The 22,517-nt window shown below is 30.4% G+C and overlaps 2 protein-coding genes across 3 annotated transcripts in view; one reads left to right on the plus strand and one right to left on the minus strand.

Moving 5' to 3' along the window:
• Positions 1-967: 967 nt before the first annotated feature.
• Positions 968-11,409, plus strand: LOC130440690 (ubiquitin-protein ligase E3A). Of its 2 annotated transcripts, none has more exons than XM_056773970.1 (13): positions 968-1,268; positions 1,448-1,625; positions 1,755-1,983; positions 2,722-2,910; positions 3,472-3,768; positions 4,013-4,251; positions 5,061-5,310; positions 5,719-5,915; positions 7,667-7,843; positions 8,078-8,251; positions 8,394-8,561; positions 8,630-8,785; positions 10,904-11,409. In XM_056773970.1, exons 1-13 carry the CDS (start codon positions 1,174-1,176, stop codon positions 11,240-11,242), a joined length of 2,688 nt encoding a protein of 895 aa, XP_056629948.1. In that variant the 5' UTR covers positions 968-1,173; the 3' UTR covers positions 11,243-11,409. The 2 variants fall into 2 exon arrangements, with proteins under 2 accessions (XP_056629948.1, XP_056629949.1); XM_056773971.1 differs by having other exon boundaries at positions 1,002-1,268; positions 1,400-1,625.
• A 150-nt stretch (positions 11,410-11,559) lies between these two features.
• The window catches only part of LOC130440689 (phosphatidylinositol 4-phosphate 3-kinase C2 domain-containing subunit alpha), a 38,596-nt gene continuing 27,638 nt past the window's right edge, over positions 11,560-22,517 (minus strand). Inside the window, exons 25-27 of the mRNA XM_056773969.1 lie at positions 21,116-21,312; positions 20,770-21,008; positions 11,560-17,710 (exon numbers count right to left, since the gene is read on the minus strand). Coding sequence (XP_056629947.1) covers positions 17,534-17,710; positions 20,770-21,008; positions 21,116-21,312 — 613 coding nt within the window. The 3' untranslated portion in view covers positions 11,560-17,533. The remainder of the gene's footprint in view (positions 17,711-20,769; positions 21,009-21,115; positions 21,313-22,517) is intronic.

Consider the following 22,517-nt stretch of genomic DNA (forward strand, 5'->3'; position numbering starts at 1 on the left):
TCTACAGAACGCAAGCATTATTCGAAATTTGCCAGACTTGGTATAACTGGTTGCAGAATTATGTTGCTTGTAAGAGCAAAGTTGCTTCCTCTTAGAAGCTTGGAGCAACATCTAGTTAACTATTCACGACTTAAGTTATTCGTGCAGTATTTTGTAAATTTTGCGGATATTGATTTTTAGTTGTTCAATCTGTTGAAAGGTTGCTTTTATGAATGATTTGTTAGCTGGTGTTTTTGCAATTGAGCTATTGTTGCACCTGGCTAGATTGTTGTCATGACGTGTGACCCGATTTTGCTCAAGAAGTCTGCTGCTAGCTTCATTCATATTTTCCTTTTGACTGTCAACCGATGTGGAATTTTTGATTATAAATTTTCAAATTTGGCTCCAAATTTTATATTTGCGAAAGTCGTGATATTTTCGACTGAGAATTTGACGATTGGAGAAGTAGTTACCTTATTCTTTTGGTCAGCGACCGTGGAAGCGTTAAAATCAATTTCTCCAGAAATTTTTTGAAAAGCGGGATTTAGCCGGCCTAAAGGAGCCTTCTGCCGATTTCAAAAATTCTGGAATATTAAATTGTTAATTGACATCTAAGAAGAAGAAGATATAAATTCCCTTCGTTAAAAAGAACGGACCTAGTTTTGGACATAGGAGCTTTCTTGGGGTTTAAAACTTAGACGACCTTAATTTGGATTTAACGTCAAACTTTGACTCGTGGAACTACGTCGTAGTCCGGGCATAGAGATATTACCTCAGGAGGAAGAAGCAGCAAAGTTTATTGAAAATATGAATATCTGAGTGTTTAGCTGAATATGAAACAAAGAAGGGCTCTAATTTTGAATATAATAGCATTATATGCAGTGAGAAGATAATAAGTGGAAACATAAGCTGTTAATTTCAGTTTTCAAAACTACATTTAGGTATTTCGGATTGGATGAAGGTAATAGACTGTCGCAAAAAAATAGCTGACATTAGTGACAGCTGTGGATGATCAATGTTGCCACTTTAACATGGTACATTTTATAGTAGATTAGAATTAAAAAATATCAGACTTGCACACCATAAAATCCTAAAAATACTAGGCTGGAGTTAAAACCTGGAACAGCAATAAATGAGCAGTAGAAATATATAAATATAAATTGGTAGCCAATATTATTGATGCATTGCTTGTGAATGTTTTTGCAGCACATTTTATATTTTAGTTTAATCACAAAATCGAATTCTATGAACCCTTCAGATCAAATATCCAATAAAGACGAAGCTTCCAGGTAAGTATCTATAACTCTAAAATATAATTTTGATTGCGTTAATTATCGATTGAAATAATTCTATAGGTTATGTTTGTTATATCAATCTTGAATGTCATCATAACAAATAATGTCTTTGTTTGGGTTTTCAGGGGAAAAATTTACACATTTTAATGGGGAATTTTAAAAAACGATTTCAGGAACATTCCAGAAGCATCGTCTAGTAACTTGAACAACGAAATCATTTCCACTGACAATAAGAACGAAGTTATGAAACGAGCTGCTGCAAAAAAACTCATTGAAAGATACTTCTACCAACTTACTGATGGATGCGGAAATCCTCATTGTGACAACCAATACTGTGCTTCGAGTGGTGAAGTAAGATTTTCTATTAATATTTATCCAATGTTATTTTTCCATAATATTCAATATTCACATTTCATCTATAATATCCATATTTTTTTAAGTAAAACATAATAAAATTTTACAATTGCTATATTTTTTTAGTTGAAACCTCTAACACCCGATGAAGCAGCAGCTCAAGCAATTCAGTTATTTTCTCAAGATGCTCGACTATGTGACAGACATCCCAACAAAATAGCTCGAAAACAGGGAAACATAATAAATAACAAAAATGATACTACAAATGACGTCAATTTTGAATCAGATTTACCAAGAAATGATATTGAATCACAGAGTAATTATTCAAATAGTAAAGAAAGTCTCAAATATAACAGTAAGTATTATACCTTTACATATTGTCAGCTTAAGTCATAAACTACATAACTCCGTTTTTATCTTATATCAACATTTTGATACCATCAGAAACATAAATCCCTAACTTATTAAACAGAAAAACTGGTGAAGGCCTCAAAAAAATCAGATACAATTTAAAAGTATAAATAGAAAACCTCGTAACCTAGGCCCCATTTTGTTTAAAGCTAACCGCAATCCATGTTAATGTACTTGTATTGTTTTTCTTCAATTATTTTCTCAAAATTTGATATCTGGCCAGCTTTTCTATCCTTTATTTAAAAAAAAACAGTTCAAATCTTCATTCAATATTTTTCATCATTAAGTTTTTTGTGTCTACTATAAAATTGTGTTATGGAGTTATTATTTGTGAAATAAGATGGCAATATATATCGAAAGATTAGTTATTTCAATTACTATCAGGCATAGGATATAAAGAAAATTCGCTTAAGAAAAGCTAAGAATCACATATCGGTAACACAAATATTGGACTTAACAGTTCAAGCTCAGAAATTCATATATTCAAAATTGCTGGTGCTCATGCTTATGTCTTAGAACATTTGTTGTTCTCAATAAAATTTCATAAATTTAGTAGAACTTATTAAATTATATGTTATTTTTAATTTTCCATTACTTGAAATGAAATTAATGATATCCTTAAATTTGAATTTATCAAGTTAAATTTCAAAATAAACCAAATATCATATTTCTATTTTTTCAGCTCCAATACCAACATATTTAACAGAACAGGCTTTGTATGATATAATAGATGAATGTGAAGCTAATAATAGTTATTCCCCTTTAATTCGAACTGTAGGAGAAATATTCAGTAGCATTGAAAACCTATCAAAGAGTTTCCCACAAGAACCAAGTACTCCTACTAGAAGTTCTTCAAATTTGGAAAATGCAGGTAGGACAGAGAGTAACAAAAAGAATATCTTATTATTGCATCAAGTAAAACTCAAGTTTCCTAGGGAGATTAACGATATTTTTTAAAAATAAAAGGTCTTTATAAAAATATTGTATATATCTAAGGATATAGACAAAAAATTCAATCTTGTTTCCAAAATATGATATTTAATAGAAGATACTATTACAAAGAATGAAGTAGTGAGAGAAGTTTTGTCTAATTTCTTAAAATAGTCTTGTGACTTCCCAAGGCTCTTTCTATACTAAGGTATATTTTTCAGTTTACATTTTATTTTTGTTAGAATTATTCCAGGGATTTTATAATGTCGATTGGATTCACTTTTTCTTTTCTATGGAAAATTATAGATACTAAAAAATTTCTCTGAAATATTACATTTAGGAAAGCTTCAATTACATTTGTATTTCTGAATAGTAAATTAAGATTTTTAAGTTTGGATTTGAAAGTTCATCTCAATATTTCTTCTTTGGGAAATCTTACCTTGGAGTCTTAGTAAGGATTTAGCAATTCATATGCTTTATTTTTAATTAAAAAATATTTCAGATATTAAATCTTTGAAAAAAGAAGATGTAAGAAGCTTAGAAGGAGAAAAGGACAAAGATGAAGACAGTAGCGCAGAATCAAATAAAAATTCACTGCCACCAGTTGATATACCGGCAGTCCGTAGAGCATATACAGCTCTGTTTAAATTAAATTCTTCTATTTTTGAAAATGCTCTTGTGAATGCTTTAGTCACATTAGCCGGCAATTTACAAATGGAATTACCTATGAGGAAAGAAAGTGGCAGTCATGATGACATAGTAAATGTTTTAGTTATCGTCTTTGAAATCCCAGCATTAGGTATGTAATTTGAGATAAATAATAGAAACTGACTCTGGGATAACTTATAATAATTCATTTTTAAACTTGTCTTTTGCATTAAATAACCATTCCTTCCATATTTCACATTAATACTATTCTCAAGGCGCAACATAGCAAAATGATACATCTTGTATGTCCAGATGTCAACAAAACTTTATAATTATAACAATTATGAAAACTAAGAGGTAAATTTCAATCAAAAATACATGTTTTCACTGTACAGGTTCAGGAGATCTATTAGAGACAGCTTTGCCTGCAATATGTAGAGCAGCACAAAGGCTTCCAGTAGAAGTTCAAGCCAGTTTAGCTATTCAGTGGTCAGGCGTAGCTAGAAGGAGTATCAGAAGTATATTGGAAAATTTGCAACAACTTATAACATTGCGTGTAATAATGACACCTTTTCAAAGAGATTTTTTTGTACAGGATGAAAATGTTATTACATCTGCAACTAAATTTATGAAGGTAAATCTGTTTTTTAATACTTTAAATCAGTAAATGAGAAACTCATTTACTGAAGGATACATTTAATTCTGTTGTGTTTATATTTCATTTCTACTAAACAATAGTTTGGGGTCAAAATTGTAGAAAATACACTACTTTGAAACAAGATGAGAATATTGACATTTTTTCCCAGTTTCCCATCCCATTTCCATTATTCAGAGAAAAATGCAAAGCTTTTGATATTATTTTCAAAAAAGTTTCATTTATTCTATTATTTAAAGAATATTATGTTAAAATTATAGGAAAAAAAGTTAAAAATTCAATATATTCAAGTTATCTTGGGGCATATCCCAAATAATTGGAAATTGCCCCTATTAATTTTTTCTTATGTTTCATATAACATTTCTTTACATAACATAACACTACAACTTCTTATGAACCTTCACCCATCCAATGGCTCTTTTTTGAATGAATTCAGTTATATGGTTTTTGAGTTTACGAGTCGGGTTTACCCATGTTGGTCTCCCTTATCATTATTCATTGACCATTCTGGGTCTCCTATTTCACTATATGATTCCAAATAATCTTAAATAAATGTACTATGGTATCAATACTTATCTTGTTGTGTATTCTCTCAAATTCAGTTTTTTACTTCTTACAATCCCCTAAATTGTTATACTTTTTATTAGTATAAATAATTTTCTATGTCTTTCTTGGTATATGGCTATTGTAGAAATCTGGATTTTCTTTCCAAATATTTTGTTCATATCTGTCAAACATATCAAAATATATATGTCACATAAAACTTACATACTAATTATATTTTTCAGATTCTGTATTATGCAAACATGTTAGCTGGGGTATTAGAATCGCCAGAACTTAGATACCAAAGCCTTTCTGATACTAAAGATGGATTCAAACCTCAAAGTACCCTACCTCCAGATCCTTTAGCTGAAGAATTAGGTATACATGTACTCGATTGCCGAAAACCTTATTTACCATTTTCAGAATTCTATAATGAGCCACTTAGTGATGCTGTTGAAATGGATAGAGATTTTGCCAATTATAAAAGTGACACAGGTAATATTTTATTTTTAAGATTATCAGTGGTATTGTAATTAATTATACAAACCTATTAATTTTACATTTTTTCTTTCTTTCATATTCATATGAAAGCTGATCGTTATTAAAAATCTTCTTTTCTTTATTTTTATCATCTAACAATTGCATTTTTATATTTTTATGTCTGTTAAAATATATGAATAAAAATCATCTTCAGCTAACTTTGTATCAAAATTTATGTAAGAATTTTTTGTCTGTAATTTAATAATACCAAAGTTTGGGTGTAATAATAGCTATACTTCAAGACCTCACTAGCTGGTGGCTACAACTGGTGTTCATATAAACTATAATTGCTAGTATCCAAACCTTAAGATTATTTTCAAGTAGTCAATTGAAAATAATTTAAAATAAAAATTATATTTTTAGGTAAATTTAGTTTCATGCATTATCCATTCATATTGACTCCAGCTACAAAAACAATGGGCCTCTATTTCGATAATAGAATACGGATGTACTCTGAAAGGAGAATCAGCTTTTTACAAACATTCACAGGCTTGCCATCACAACCCTTTTTAAAATTAAAAGTAAGAAGGGATCATATCATTGATGATGCTCTTGTAGAGGTATGTATGTAATTCCTAATTATATCTTAATAATTCTATAAATAATATTTTAGGTCAGCTGGACTTTTCCTTTTAAATTTTCTTGTGTTTCCAAGTTCTAGGAGTGGGTGATGTAACACGTTTTTGGTATAAGATATATTTCTTATATTCTGCTTGATTTGTCATTAATTTTGGTACATGTTGGATTTTGGCCTATTGTGTATGTATGCTATTAGGAAGGAGGTGGACAATTGTATTCTTTACTGTTCGGTATTTGACTTATTTCTTTTGTTGCGCAAGAGTTGATAATAGTATTGGAAGTTGGTAATACGGATGAATGATTGGAGAAAACGTCATAATTGGCTTCCATATAGATAAGGAATCTATTTTATTGTACTAAATAGTACTATAGCTCAATGTGGGCCTTGACCTCAAATATTTCCGTTCAGAGATGTCTGCCTCCAAGAAGGGAACATGATCCAGTGATTCACCTTGTAGGAAGATCTATATTTATACAGTCAATCCAACAATAATTTTAAGTATTCTTTCATGTTGTAGACCTTTGCTTTTTATTGTAATTATATTCATTTTCCATTTGTTATCTTCTGTCCCACCTCTATAAATCTTCATTACTTAATTTTCACATGCTAGTCCGACTATATGTCTCTATCAGAGGTAAAACAACTGGTCAAATAGGTATTCTCTCTTTTGTGGATGTTGAACACTTAGCTTCACCAACTTGTAATATTTTCTTTTAGCAATTTTCTTCATAAATGTTACGTGCCAACTCTTTCCGTTGATTGTTATGCAATTGCTTTGAAATTTGCAGTACTTCTAATGTTGTATGTGTGTAATATATAATATGACCCAAAGGATGCAATTATGTCCCCTTTTCTGGCTGCCACCCTGGGAATGTTCAGTGTTTACAGCTGTTCTATTAATCCCACTTCATTTAGTAAGTTCAGAATGTAGAATGGGTAAAGCTGCCAAAGATTTTCCCAACAAGACTCCTGAGTATTAGTAAATTGTTCTTGCTTGGGTTGATACATTCATTAGATCCTCTTTGGTTATAGGTTCCCTGGAATAGTCTGAGTCAACACCTGTAGATTCTTCCAGCAACTGATTTTTTTCCTTCCTACCTCCTTTTCAGGCCCTATAAACGGTTTATCCACCCCTACTTTGGCAAGTCTGTCTGATTTTTCATTTCCCTCCATTCCAGTGTGCCTAGGAACCTATTGGAGAATCACTTTATTCTTTTTGCCTAGCTCATTTTACTTATGGAGGCATTCCCAAAGCAGATTGGATCTTATGACATCTAATATCTGCTTGTCTATTGGACTAGATGATAATCTCCCAATTTACTTCTAAGGTTAAAGATTATAAAAGAAATATTAGAAAAAGGTCAGTTTGAATAAATAAATTTTCCTCAAACTAACACATAATAGGATCTTAAAATATTGAAATGTTTTCAGTATTTAGTAATTCTTTTGTAAATTCATTTTATCTTATTTCTCTTCAAAGTCTTTTTTGAATGCTGACATAAATGAAGTGTTTGTATAACATTTATTAAAAAGCAAACAGCATTTAAGCAAATTACATGACAATTATGGATGTTGTATTACTTGTAATTATGCTTTTTGAAGCGAGTTTACTAAGGATATCACTATCGTTGAATACATTGGGAATAATTATAATCAGGCATTCTCATAAATGTAAATTGAATCTTCAGTTAGAAAATGTATCACCTTTATCTGAATGAATAGTTGTTTTAGCTGGAAATGATTTCTATGGACAACCCCAGTGATTTAAAGAAACAACTGGTGGTGGAATTTGAAGGGGAACAAGGTATAGATGAAGGGGGAGTTTCAAAAGAATTTTTTCAATTAGTGATAGAAGAAATTTTTAATCCTGATTATGCCATGTTTTCAATTCAACCGGAATCACAAACTGTAAGTAGCACTGTTATATATTTGTTAAATTTTCATTAGATCTGGAATATATTGAGTTGAAGATATTGAGGGAAAATGTACATGGAATTAATATAACAATATTTGTTCACTACTTGGAAAGCAAATTATTTTGGATGTTTATGTGTTACGAGTGCTACATATTATTTAATTTCAGTAGTATTAACTTGTAGGCGTTTTTGAAAATATCTCTCCATCTAAATAGGTTTTTTTTAGGTATGGTTTAATCCCACCAGTTTTGAAAGTGACGCTCAGTTCACTTTGATAGGAATAGTGTTAGGGTTGGCAATATATAACAATGTCATATTGGCTGTTAATTTTCCTATGGTACTTTATAGGAAACTGATGGGAAAACGGGGGAGTTTTGAAGATTTACAGGACTGGACTCCCGTAAGTATAAGTGAATTTTTACACACATGATTTATAAAAATTAATATTTGAAACCTCATAACTTTTGCTAAAGATACTGGTTTTATTAAGGAAACATTTTCGAACCAAATATGTAGCTCATTCCATTGATTGTTTTTTGCAGGTGTTGTATAACAGTTTAAAACAACTTTTGGAATATCATGAACCAAACTTTGAAGATATGTTTATGTTGACATTTAGGATAAGTTACCAAGATGTGTTTGGTTCTACTATTAGTTATGATTTAAAAGAAAATGGGGACAAAATAAGTGTTACACAAGAAAATAAATATGTGAGTATTTAAAATTGATTTTTTTGATCAAAATATTTTTCTCTTTGTTATTTTAACTTTGTTTTCAGGAATTTGTGGATTTATATGCTGATTTCTTATTAAACAAATCAGTCGAAAAACAATTTTCGGCTTTCTATAAAGGATTTCAAATGGTGGTAGACGAATCACCTCTAGAGTTGCTATTCCGTCCAGAAGAAATTGAGCTGTTGATTTGTGGTAGTAAAGTAAGTACCCAAATAGTTTGATTAATATACAATAAAAATTGTGAAATTTAACAATATTCTAGACATGTAAAATTCGAAATTGTTCAAAAATTTGGTAGGGAATCCAATAATTTCAGTTAGATGTGTCCTTCTATAGTTACCATTGATCTCCAAAATACTTAAAAAATTTTTATTCAAAACATAAAATGTCGCATGTATTGAAAACTAAATATCCCCCCATCAAACGCCACATAACAAGAGAAAAACCATGCAGTTTCGCTTTTATTGATTTCAGCCAAGTTGGATACCCAAACAGCAAAACTAGTTTTATTAATGAAACATAACCATTTACAAAACAATATTTCGAAGCTGAACAAAATAGTTAGGAATAAGTTTATACATTATTTAAACAACTCTTAGTCAAATGAATAGGACCATGTTACTCGACCGTCTTATTGAGGTGGTCAAAACATTCACAAAAGAACAATTATATAGAGTTACTGTAGCACTACAAGAGAACTCTAATCTAGCTATTCTACACCAACTATAGAACTATTTTCTTAATCTCATAAGTCATTACTCAGTAATTATATTAATAAAGAATTATATTTGACCACTTTTCAATTATCATTTGAAAGACTTGTTGATTTTAAAGCTGTATAATGGTGCATGTGAGGTGAATAATATGATATTCGATCGAAAACATTGTCTTTTTTCTCGATTAGGTGCATACTGGCGTCTGAAGAATAAATATTATTTTTCGTGAAATTTTATCAAAGATTAAATCAAAGGGTTAAATTGTGAATTTCCATATGTGAGTGATTTAAACGCCCAATTTATATGTTGAACCATCTCCCATTATCTTCTGTGCTTTTTCATCAAGAGGTTGTAAAACTTAACGCAAATCAGAAGATTTTCCATATTTATGGAATATTCGAATCGGTTTTATGGATGTCAGTCCAAAAATATTGCATAAGATTTGAACTTTTGAACTTTTAAACAAAGCTAACCCATGAAAATTGATGTTTACTGGAACTTTAACACACATTATGAATACATTTTAGAAGATTGAGTAACTTATTTTCATGACCATGATACCAATACTGACTAGTCGTTACAATGTTTTGAATAATCAACTTGGTGTCTTGCGAAAACTTCAATAACTACGTTAATTCCCATCGAATCTTTTGAAGGTTATAAGAATAGGCGATGTAAAACTTCTTATAGATCCCTTAAACAGAAAACAGCTTCTATGTATAAACGTTGCGACAAACGGTACTCATGAACTTATTAAATGACTTAAGGTTTTTCCTGAAAAACAACAATAAAGCTTGGAAATCAGATAGAGTAACGTTTATAAAACATAGATCGATCACCGAAAGATATAATAAGCTAATATGTACTCCAAATTACCCCTAAAAACCCATAATATTTGTCACACAGCAGTTATATAATATTTATAGAACAATTCGATAATAAAAGAGTAAGTTGTGTGTTACTTGGGAATAACTAAAACATAATCTAAATAATATAAACTAGAAATATCTTTCAATGAAATACTTCAAACAGCATAGATAAGAGATGAAACCATTGTAACTATTAAAAAAATCTCTTTAGGTGTAGGTAAATTGAATCTCCAGTCTATGTAGTGTATACAACATACCTAGAAAGAACAAATGAACCTATCAAATTTAAGTTTGCTTATCTTATTGTAAAGCCATACAAATCTCTACAAATTGAAAATACAAAAAATTTAGAACCAAATGACTTACATGCTAATTAATAAGTGTACGAGTTTATTTAAGTAAAATCAATGAAACTAGGATAATTTAATGTCTTGAATTAATATGAATAAAATTATAGCACTTTTTTACTTGCACGCTATCACATTTCATTCCTTCAAACATATTAGTAAAGTCAGCATGTACCCATCATTGAATTTATATTATTTGTTACTGTTTCTATCTTGAACTGATATTTCAAAGTTAAAACTCAATACTTCAAGAGAAAACTAATTTTTTGTTTACATTGCCCGTTGTGCTTAATCCGCATTGCTGAACTAGTACTAAATTTAAACTTTGAGTTTCCTATGCTTTTTAATAGAAAATCTGTTTATTATTGTATAAAATTTTGTTTCAGAACTTTGATTTTGATGAATTGGAGCATTCGACAGAATATGATGGCGGTTACACAAACGAAAGTCAAATTATAAAAGATTTCTGGTCGGTGGTTCACGCTCTGTCGTTGGAAGACAAGAGAAAACTTTTACAGTTTACAACAGGGTCAGATCGTGTACCAATAGGTGGACTTTCGAGACTGAAACTAGTCATAGCTAAAAATGGACCAGACTCTGATCGACTACCGACAGCTCATACGTGTTTTAACGTTCTCTTATTGCCAGAATATTCTTCAAAAACAAAATTGAAGGATAGATTGGTGAAAGCAATAAATTATTCAAAAGGATTTGGCATGTTGTAAAAAATTGTGTTTTGTGATAAATTAGATTATATTTCAGTTACTAACAAAACTGATTTGTTTTTAAACATAATTATTATTGTGTACAGCTCTGTCTTATGACATCTTGTTGATTATTAACTCTTTTTGTATTGTGCAATTTCGGACAAAATACATTAATAAAAGAGAAAGATGGTGATTTTTGAAAAGTAAAGAAAATATATGGGGTTGATTAGATTCTTATAATTACAAGAAACTTTTAGGGAGGGTCAGCTTTATGAAAAGAATAATAAAATTCCTCAGAACTTGACCTTTTTCCATTTTAAATGTTTATTTATGATAAAGCATAAAATTCTGAAATAATGTGTGACAATTAGTCGTTTTTTGAAAAGAATTATACACTTTTTAAGTCTGTTATTATACAGAATTATGGTATTTAGGGTTAGTTAAAAATAACAGAATTCCTTATGATACCATAGAAGACTGAAACTACAGCATTATGTGCTCATATGTGGAAAATAGTTAGAATGTTTCCTAAATCAGCAATCATTTTAATCTAATTAGTAAAGTACATGTTGAAAATACTTTGAATAATATGTAAACAAAATGATGGAATTTAATGGAGTTTTAGACAAGTAAATGTTGAAGTAATTAGGAAATTGAAAAAATATATGAAAAAAATGATGAAAGTTCATTTTTTTCTATAGATTAAAAATTGCTGTGGTACACACCTTGCATGTATTTTTATGTTGTTTCGTACCGGGAATGTTAGTCACCTGCTGCTGATGTTGTGAATATTCTCGATCCGATGATTTCTAACTTGGTATTTGGCATATACATAGTAAGTGATATCTGTTATATTTTTATATATTTTCAAATTTATTTTGTATCGAGCTATTGATAACATCATAACTCCCCCTCCTCCTTACATGTAGTTAACGTACGTTTCAGAATCAGTGCTAAAGTATGGGTTACGATTTGTCGCACAAATTTACGGTTAATCTGTAGTTCATCAGCTATCATGCATTAATTGAATATCTTTACTTTCTCAATATTTTCATTACTGGCAGAGGTTGTCAGATTCTTTCAGTATCTTTTTTAAAATAAGTTAAATTCGGATGACTGAGAACTATGCAAAATGCTTGTTTTGTGTTAGTTAGGTTACTTAAAATAAAATTTCATTTGAAAGAAAACAAAAACCTTTATTATTTAACCAAATAACTAGGTAACAGTTTTTTTAATAGAATAGAAATCATTTATTCAGCACTGCACACACAGGTCACAGATACAAATTTACATAATAAAAACAAAAAGGAGATCAGAAAGTAGTTATGGTTCTAATTCCTCTTGAAGTGATGCTGATGATGTATTATATTGTGCAGCGGTAGCTGCAATCATGGAAAGAGACAAATCATCTTCATTTAATAGTACTGTTGTATTCATATCTGCTTGGTCTGGTTCTTTACGGTACAATCGGCTGATTATAGTTTTAATTTCGTTCCTTATGAGATATTTGTTTGGCAATTGGAAAGTCTCCAATTGCAATTTACACACTGCTTTACTCTATTGTATATACTTATCATGTTGCATAGGCTTTACCAAAGTGTCTTGCAATCAAGAACCAGCTGAATGGTTTTGCCAAACTCTTGCTGAATGTAATTCTGAAACATATCATTCTTGGTAGGAATTTCTAAAAAGTTTGATGCATTTCCGTAGTTTTGATATAATCATTTGGTATTCTGTAGCTATGTAAATTTGTCTTAAAGGTAAGGAAAAATATAAACTATAAATAAAGATAAATTATACTCTGATAGTTTTTCTGGCAGAAGCTGAACACAAGACTCCAATGGCATACCTCCAAAAATGTAATGCAAATAAGTGGGCCGACTCTTAATAACGGTGTGTACATTAACATTTAAAAAGCGCTGATTTATTCTAAATGTCCATTCATCTAAAGTGACTGCAAACCTATAGTCTTCATTCTTCAAATTTAGAAGATCTTCCTTCACTTTCATTTTGAGCCACGTTCCATAATTCATCACAGTTAGACTAATTGTGTTTGGTGAACAAGGCAATTTGTAATTGTTACCTTTCTCAGCAAAAAGACTCTTCATGTCCTTGGAAGTACAGAATACTTGGAATGGCAAACTATCTTTGGCTACCATTCGGGAAATCATTAACTTTTTTGTTAAGTTAGAATCAGAAGGAAAATAAACACTGATTTTCTTTTTCTTCTGTGGTGTTTGTTAATTTTCACGATCATCTAGTGTAAATTGAGCCTCAACATGTGACTGCGCAACTGACAACGACGCTCTGGTAGACGCTAATGAATTTGAAGGTAGATTCCTGTATTCGATTTGTTCAATTTTTTGGATTGACATCATATGGACGTGTAAACCTTTTGAGAACAGTTTTACATAACTTGCATTGAACAGTCAAATTATCAACTGCTTTCTATAAATATCTCCATACCGGTACACAACTGCTAAACTCCACATACACTTGATCCGGATTATTGTTCGACATTTTAAGTTTTTAACAACTTGTGAGAGTCCAGTTATGTTTATTTAACTCACATAAACAATAAATAACGTGTAATTTAAGAAAAAATAATGACTACGACATAGTTCTGTATTGTGTATCCCGATCGTCACCTGCCGCTAATATTCGTTAATACTCGGAATAGTTTTCTAACGCTTTTCTTGTCATATTATGCTTTGGGATTGATCCCGCGAGATCGGGATTGCATTCACTAGTCTTGATAAGATTAAAATAAAACTTGAAATTGATCTATTGTTCAGTCATTTCCTCAGTTGAAAACTCGTAAATTTGTAAATCGAATTTTAAACAGAACACACAGCAACATATAGGGAAACATTTTTCGCTATGTAGGTGCATCGTTTTATTCCGCCAGACTGACCCTTAAAATTTTATATTGGTTGTATATTTGTAAAATGTTGGTAGGGGTTTAACGTTCTTTATAGGTGCTGACTTAGGAGTGGATACAAGTAGTCTCGTGTTAAAATATTTTTTAAAATTAATTTATATAAATTAGCTTTAGTTTTGCATTGCCCAGTTATTATTTTTTGGCGATTCTGCTTTATTTTCTGATCATTTAAATGTAGTTCACTATATTTTAATATTGTGTGTTAGAAAAATCTGTAACTTTATTTTTTACCAGATATTTTTACAAAATCCCTATGTTTTTCCTATAATTTCTGGTTCTAAATTCATCCATCATTCAAATTAAATAAATCAGTTCAGTACGTGCACGTTTATTGAAAATATTAGTTAAATGTATACATACATTTTAAAAATATCTTATTTTAGAACTATCAGTATTATATAAGTTAAAAAATGGTATAAAGGTACAGGGTAGGGAATGTTTAAATGATTTTAAATTCTTTGTTCCTGCATTCCTTACATTTATAAGCACCTTTCTTAATTACACTAGCTCCACATAATTTGAAAAAATCAGACTTATATATTGATTTGTAAAAGTGCTTAATAAAATTAGGCATAAATAACACAAAATTACTTGGATTATTCGTTCCAAACCCATCCTCTTTCAAAGCCTCAAAACTTGTAACTTATGATATATTAGAAGCCACCCTTTAACCCTTTACTGCATATAAACTCATATGGTTCACCAGTTTAAATATTTTCTTTTCACGTTATATTGCACAAGCAATAACTATACATACCCATGGCGGACATTTTAATTGTTATATTGCCAATACAAAAATATTTTTTGTTGTCTATGGTCTAATATAATTGTGATTACAACCTCACTTTTCTAAGCGCTTGTGTTAAGTTGAACTCAGTGTCTGTAAACACATTTTTCTAAATAAAAAAGGTAAGTTTTGCGTGATAAAAACATAAAACATGGAGCTGTTATAGCACTATTTTATATATGTTATTTAATGTTTATTTTTTATATATGGTTTCGTATGCATCCTAACCTAACTTAATAATTTTGCCACAGTACCATATATGATTTCGTATGCCCTTTTAATGTTTTTAACGAATGGCACGATAAATCTGTAAATCACAGTAGAGATAGAACACCAGTTTCTGGGCACGGAAGTCCTGTTTCATCCAATCGAGGCACACCAACTATACCAAAGAAAATGAGGAAAGTTCCTTCCAGACATCAAGATGTACCTTTAAATTTCGTGAGAACTGACAAAATAGTCCATATGACTGAATGGATGAAAAACCGATAAAAATGTCAATTTTGTGGCCAAAAAACTTAGACAAAGTGGTTTTATGTTAAAACAACAATCGAAACTGTTTATCGGCATTTCATGATTACAATTATTATAGTTTTTATTTTATATTAAACACTTATATTATTATATTTTATTTTATATTATATTTGTTTCTTTATTCTTCATACGAACCCATGTACTTTTTTATTAAAATTTGTTTTGGTGTATACAAACCCATACAACCTTTGTTCTTTTCTCGATTTTTTTAAGTAATTTTTTTCAATTTCCATTTTTGTAGTAAATTTTATCTCCAAATAAAGTCTAAATAACCATCAAATATTTTTTTTATTTTTTTTCATAATTCATGCAGTAGAGGGTTAGGCTGAGACGACTTTAGTCAGTGTCTAGGAATTTCAGTTGTTAACAAGTATAGAAATATGTTATTCTTAAAATTACATTTTTATGCATCAACTTCAATGAGCTGTAGATATATTTAGGTATTATATGTAAAAAATATGCTCTTTCAACCTGACAATTTATATTTTGTTAAAATTGTGACATTCATGCCTAAATTGAAATTCTAATCTGATGTGATAGATATGTAAACAATATATAGTTTATATATCTTGTGTGTCAGATAATATAGCAAATGAATAACGAGACTGTCCATTAAGATACCCATTTGTGGCATCAAACAGTATTGTAATTGAAACCTTGATACCAGTTGCTGCTTACTTAGTTTGATTTTGTGCTTTGGCTTCAAATATATTGATGTAGAGGTTTAAAATATCTTTTATTTTAGGTGAAGGCAAATATACTACACAAGTACTCAAATTATTAGAAAAAATACTATATTCTCCTTTTTCTCGGTAAATATCAGATTATCTATTTCAAGAAATGAACCTAAGATGATACAGTTTATGAAAGTTATAATCAATAAGCACTGAGCTCCTAAGTTAGTGACTTAAAGCTGATATATAGACAATAATAATGGAATGACTATAGAACCAAGCTACATTTCCTCACTTTATCACTGCTGCATCGGAAAGTCTCTGATAAGTTATGTCTATCAGAAACTGAATAGTGCATATTCTGAAAGGAAGGAGGATAAATCTCTATAATGCATCACCTACGAAAACGATGCCATGGAATAGAATTTTTTTATATCTTACACCAGTCTCGTTAATTCATTGCCATATTGTAAATTCGTACAACTTTGTGGAATAGTTATTATGAAGAAATTTCATACAAAGTATTGAATATTAGTAAACGCATAAATATAAATAAATTAGTTCATTTCAATTAGATTTGTTACTTGAACAATAGAGTAATATTAATATCTACTATTTATCTATTATTCAAAGATTTAACATTGATTTGTGCATTTTAATTAAATTCCATTGATTTATATGACTCATTTTAAATATATCCTTCTACAAGAAATAGAATTTCCAGGAAACAAATCCCACAAAATAATACATACGTGTATGGTAGAAAGTAGTACTTTCAGTTTATTCAATTGATACGAGGGACTCACGAAAATACATAAATTTTTCAAATGTGTTTGTCTACTACAATGTTCCATACTATATCATTTTAGAAACGTATTAGACACGAGAGTATTCTTTGTATTGAATAGTACAACACTACTACCACTAGATCGTTTCATCACCTACCAACACTGTCTCATACCATGCACGGCGAGAACATATTTTGTCGATGATAACACGCTCTGTACAAGACATCATTCTTATTTGATTCAAGACCTTCACCCAACACTATATATATATATATATATATATATATATATATATATATATATATATATATATATATATATATATATATATATAGTAGAGCTGTAAAGTGTTACTAAAGTATGGTTAGAGAGCAAACAACACATTTTTATTAGATAGATTCAACCATGCCTAAGAGAGATTATAATATCTTGCAAATTATTCTAATAAGTCACCAATTGTAATTGTAGTTAAACAATTTCTTTTCTTAATAGTTTTGAAATTCTCAAATTAATAATGTTGTAAATAACTATTCCACCACATTCAACAACCTAATAGTAAATATTCTTTTATAAAGGGTACAATTGTTATCTGCTGAGATTTACTAATGAATACCATTCACTAGTTTCTTCTGTTAATTCTAATGAACCAAGGTCTAATTCTACACCACCCATAAATTCGTTTTCTTGTAAGGCATCATAGTTCCAGACGGTCGCTTGTAATCTTCTCATTTTGATGATTTCCAGCGACATTCGATATTCCAACTACAAAAAAACTTCTAATTAATTTCATCAAACATTTTGACACAATATAATCGAATACATCAGGATGTCCAAACACCAATAGAAGATTAAAACGAAGAGAGCCTGAAATTAGGTTAATGGAAGACCTTCCCATGAAAATTACCTACCTACAAGTCTCCTCGCCACAAAAATAGTTGAAGATCAAATCAAAAATTCTGGTGTTGGTGAATTTATCATTCAAAACTATTCATTGAAATTATAAATAATTACTCAAATTATCTGTAAGATATGTTGTGAAATATCATTGATATCTGGTTCAATTACCAAAGTGGCCATTCCATTGGACTCTTTTATTCAATCAATTCACCTTATCCACGTAGCACCTAATAGTATTGAGGAGCATCATGATTGGTTTGGTGAGGAAATTCATTGGAATGGCCTCCAAATTTCACGTCTTTGTTTTTTTTGGAGTTGTAAGTTCATACCACAGAACTTAACAGAATGTTCAATATTTTTCAATAGAGTAGTTTTCTATCTATCTAGCTCTAGCTCAAAAATACTGGAAACAAATAGTATAATCGATGTATTTTTTAATACTATCTAAATGGTTTCTCGTGAGATTCCATTTAAAGGTATTGATCTCATTGACGTAATTTATTATTATTTCAAGGATACAACAGCTTATGAAATATATTTATTTTTAATCACTCAAAATTGAGACCTTTTCTAGAAATTTGAAAGGATTACAAATATAACTCATTGAATATTGTTTTAAATACATTTTTTATAAATAACAGAATACAACGGGGTAACAAATGTTTTTATGCATTAAAAGACACATTTAAATCAAATATATTGTCTACAAACCCAAAAATAAAAATATACAAGACAGTAATTAGACTAGTCATACTTTACGCCGCAGAAATCTGAAATTTAACAAAAAAAGGGAAAACACATTAGAAATCTGGGAAAGGAAATTACTACGGAGAATATACGGCCTAATTAAAGAAAATGGAGTATGGAGAATATTAAGAAACTACGCAGTTTATCAAAAATTCAATAGCCCAATAATAACAAATGAAATAAGAAGTAAACGATGAAGGTGGGCAGGACATGTACAACGTCTAGGTAATGAATGGTGTGTCAAGAAAATACAGAAAACTAAAAGACAAGTACGAAGAGCAAGGGAACGACCGAAAACTAGATAGTTGGATGGTGTAGAAGAAGATCTTGAAGAAATTGGAATAAATGACTGGAAGAACAAAGCAAAAGACCGAAAGAATGGAAAAGAATAGTAGAAGAAGCAAGGGACAGACTTCAGAGCAGAAACTAAATAACCGAATTCACAAACTCCCTACTGATTTAAAGCAGTAGGGTTGGCCAAGCGGCTGGCCATCGCTGCCGGAAAAATGAGGCTAGGAATCCTAATAGGGAGACTATCGACCTTAAGGTCTGAAAGTTAATGAGTGGAAGAAGATACATTTTTGAGATAATTATCTTTACTCTTCTATACTTACTTAAGAAAGCAATCGAAACTCAGCCTACCATGAGTGGTTTTGTAATGCGGATTTCAACTACAGAAAAACATAAAATTGACAAATAAATAGCAAAGGCTATTTTTGCTACTAATTCGAGCTTCAGATGTATTGAGAATTTAGAGGTGAAAAAAGCCATTCAGTTATTAAGGTCTGGTTATACACCGCCCACGAGGAAAACGGTAGCAACAAATCTTTTGTACGAAATCTATGAAGAGGAAAAAGAAAAATGTTTCTCCTCCCTGTCAGGACAGTCCGTAAATATGTCAATTGATGGGTGGCTCAATCTGCACATCGAACCAGTGTAACAATAACCACTGAAGATGGATAAGCCCTCCTATATGAAACTATAGACACATTAGGAAACTCACATACTTCAGAATATTTAACGCAAATAGTTTGTGACCTGATTTCTTCATGTGAAGTATTTTAGAAATAACCATTTGGCTAGAGCTAAAGTCAGCCAAGCAGTAGGCAGCGCTTTAGTCCTTCCAAGCGGTGTGCGATTGAATAGCCTTGGCGACTGCTTAGAGATGTATGTCACTCAGTGGGACATCATATTAAAAATTTGCGAAGAAAATAAAAAGGAGATCGATTCCACTATTTACCAAAAAGTTTCAAATATTGCGATTAAACATACAGCGCAAGATTATTTAAACATTTTGAAACCTATATCAATTGCTCTTGATACTGTGCAGAGGAAAAATGCTACTATCCTAACATGATCCTGTAGAGCAGTGGAAACATTTACAATATATCTTTGATGAATCTGTGGAATTACCATTACAAAAAAAAACAATTTAATAACCGATATAAGCAAGCACTAACGCCATAACATTTTATAGCGTATATGTTAAATCCACAAAAACGAAATACCAGAAGAAAAGAATATAGCTTTAGAAACAATTACGAGTTATATGAAAACACTAGACTGTTACCTTTAGTAAAAAGTTAAATGCCCGCCGAGCTGCATTTAAGTAAGTTATGTTTTCGGACAAGGTAATAAAAAATGTAAACGGACTACAATGGTTAGGTTAGGTGTTTAATTCAAGAATTTGGAATTCTGTACTTCTTTTTTGTTGTTTTGGCTAAAAGCATATACTTCTTTTGATTTGTGAGAGAACTTATATATTATGTTTTTATCTGGTTCTGAATAAAAAAGAAAAAAATTGATTTAAATCATGATTTTAATTTTAAAAATCAAGCGATTTAAATCATGATTTTAATCAGCCCAACCATGGGGAGTACCAATGTTTAGTTATGTGTACATCCATGGAGATTTCAGTGAAGCATTGAGTAAAAAAGACTTAGTCAAAACATTAGTTAAAAGCAATAAGTTCAACTAGATCCATAAGAATGACAGGAAAATTCGAAAATATGGTAGGTTAGGTAACATCTTGTTGTTTGCAAATAGAAGTAGAGATAGAGACGAAAACTGCTTTCTGATAAATGATAGCTGCTAATTGTCACTTTGAGAAAATGATACATGTCAAGGTTATTGTTACAATATTATTGTATAATTAAAAAAAATGAATTCAAACTTACCATCTCCATAAAACTGGGATGACAATTCTTTTTGACTACTTTAGTTTTGCGTTTGGTACTTTTTGGTGTATCTGGTTGTAAATAAACTTTAACATAAGTAGACGGTTCTTGGCCATTGGACAGTCTTGGTAAACCTCTGGCATGTAGAACCATTACACTGAATACTCCTTTCCTGTATTGCAATGATAATTTCAATTGACCTTTAAGTCTACCTGATTCATGGACATCTCCTATTCTATCTATAAAAATATAGACAAAATTAGACAATTTGCCTGTATCTTCTACTTATATATAACAATTTTAAGTAGTCCATCAAACTTCAATGAGAGACATATTGGCTTCTCACCTTTTACTTTTTTAGAATACTCCTCTGAATATTGTTGATCTCTCAGCAATGGGTGGAAAAATGTGTAAACTAAGTCAGAATGAGCAATTTCGTGAGCACAAAGGAATAGCGATTTGACAAACAGACTTATTTCATGAAAACGCTTCTGAGCAACCTGCTTAATATTAGAACGACCCATATGTAGACCAGTTGATAAACTAAAAAATAAGAAAGAATTGTGTGAACAGTTTTTCAAAATGCACAATAATTAATGTTGATGTTGATAAATAGGCAGTCTTCAAATTCATGGTACAGAAATAATAATTAGCATAATAAATGTTTGCAATGTTTTAGCTATTGAGAGCAAAAATTCGAACTTTTAAAACAATTTTATAATAACACGTGTTGGAGCTAAATCATATAAAATTAGAAAACAGCCGAATTACAGAGCTTTGTAGCTGAAGCTGTCAGTGCAAACCCTATTTCTGACAGAAAATCTCTAAAAAGGTTTATTTTTCGAGAGCTTGATGATGCTATGACTAAATGGTTCTTGCAGAAAGATAGGAAGGAGTTCCAGTATTAGGAAATATATGTGCTAGGCAAGCCCGCGAGCAGTTAAAAATTAAAGAAAACTCGGCCTATCCTGGTTGCCTATACAAGTTCAAAAAACGTCAGGGAGTACGAAAATTGGCTATTTAAATTGGAAAATTGAGTGCTGATAATATTGCTATGATTTGTAAAACCTTATAAAGATACATGGCCTAAAACCTGAGCAAGGGTATAATGGAGATGAAACAGGACGTGTGCTGTAGGCTCCGAAAATAGTGCAGTGTTTCATTGCAGTAATTTTTTATTTGGGTCTCGGAGTAAGCAAAGGCCGTCTACTTGTATTATAAATAAATGAAAACTTTAAAAGATACATCAGATGAAAAAGATATAGGAAAGGCTAGAATGTGATCAGAAACAAAAAGGGTAGCGGATTGTGGATATATATTAGTGAAGACGGTAAGAATAATTGCGTCATCAAAATCAATGATCGAGAAGCATGGGACGCAGTAAATGACTTATTCAATATTTTGAGGAACAGCTTGGAACAGATGACATTCAGGTACTTCAACGAAGGAAATTATAAAGTGTACAAGTTCACATAATAGTATGTGTATACACAAACATACACATATATGTACGTTTATACATTACATATAAAGTATAAAACTGTTATTTTCTGTTATATGTAAACTGCTTGATAATAAACTGTTATAAAAACCTTTGTATATAATGTTAATTTTTTTATTTTTGGTTTTAGATTACTGAAATACTTTCAAAATTTGTATTTTATGGTATATCCATAAGGTAAAGAATAACGTCACAAATTTTTATGTTTAGGATGTATTCAGTTTATTATTATAATATATGATTAATC

Source organism: Diorhabda sublineata, chromosome 2 (assembly GCF_026230105.1).
Source record: "Diorhabda sublineata isolate icDioSubl1.1 chromosome 2, icDioSubl1.1, whole genome shotgun sequence".
Classification (NCBI taxonomy): Eukaryota; Metazoa; Arthropoda; class Insecta; order Coleoptera; family Chrysomelidae; genus Diorhabda; species Diorhabda sublineata.

Excerpts from the sequence above, each read along its gene's own strand:
- LOC130440690 (XM_056773970.1), top strand. The coding sequence starts at position 1,174 with ATGTTTTTGCAGCACATTTTATATTTTAGTTTAATCACAAAATCGAAT. Across the intron at positions 2,911-3,471 it reads TTCAAATTTGGAAAATGCAG|ATATTAAATCTTTGAAAAAA; the intron begins GTAGGACAGAGA and ends AAAATATTTCAG. Across the intron at positions 8,562-8,629 it reads TTACACAAGAAAATAAATAT|GAATTTGTGGATTTATATGC; the intron begins GTGAGTATTTAA and ends CTTTGTTTTCAG.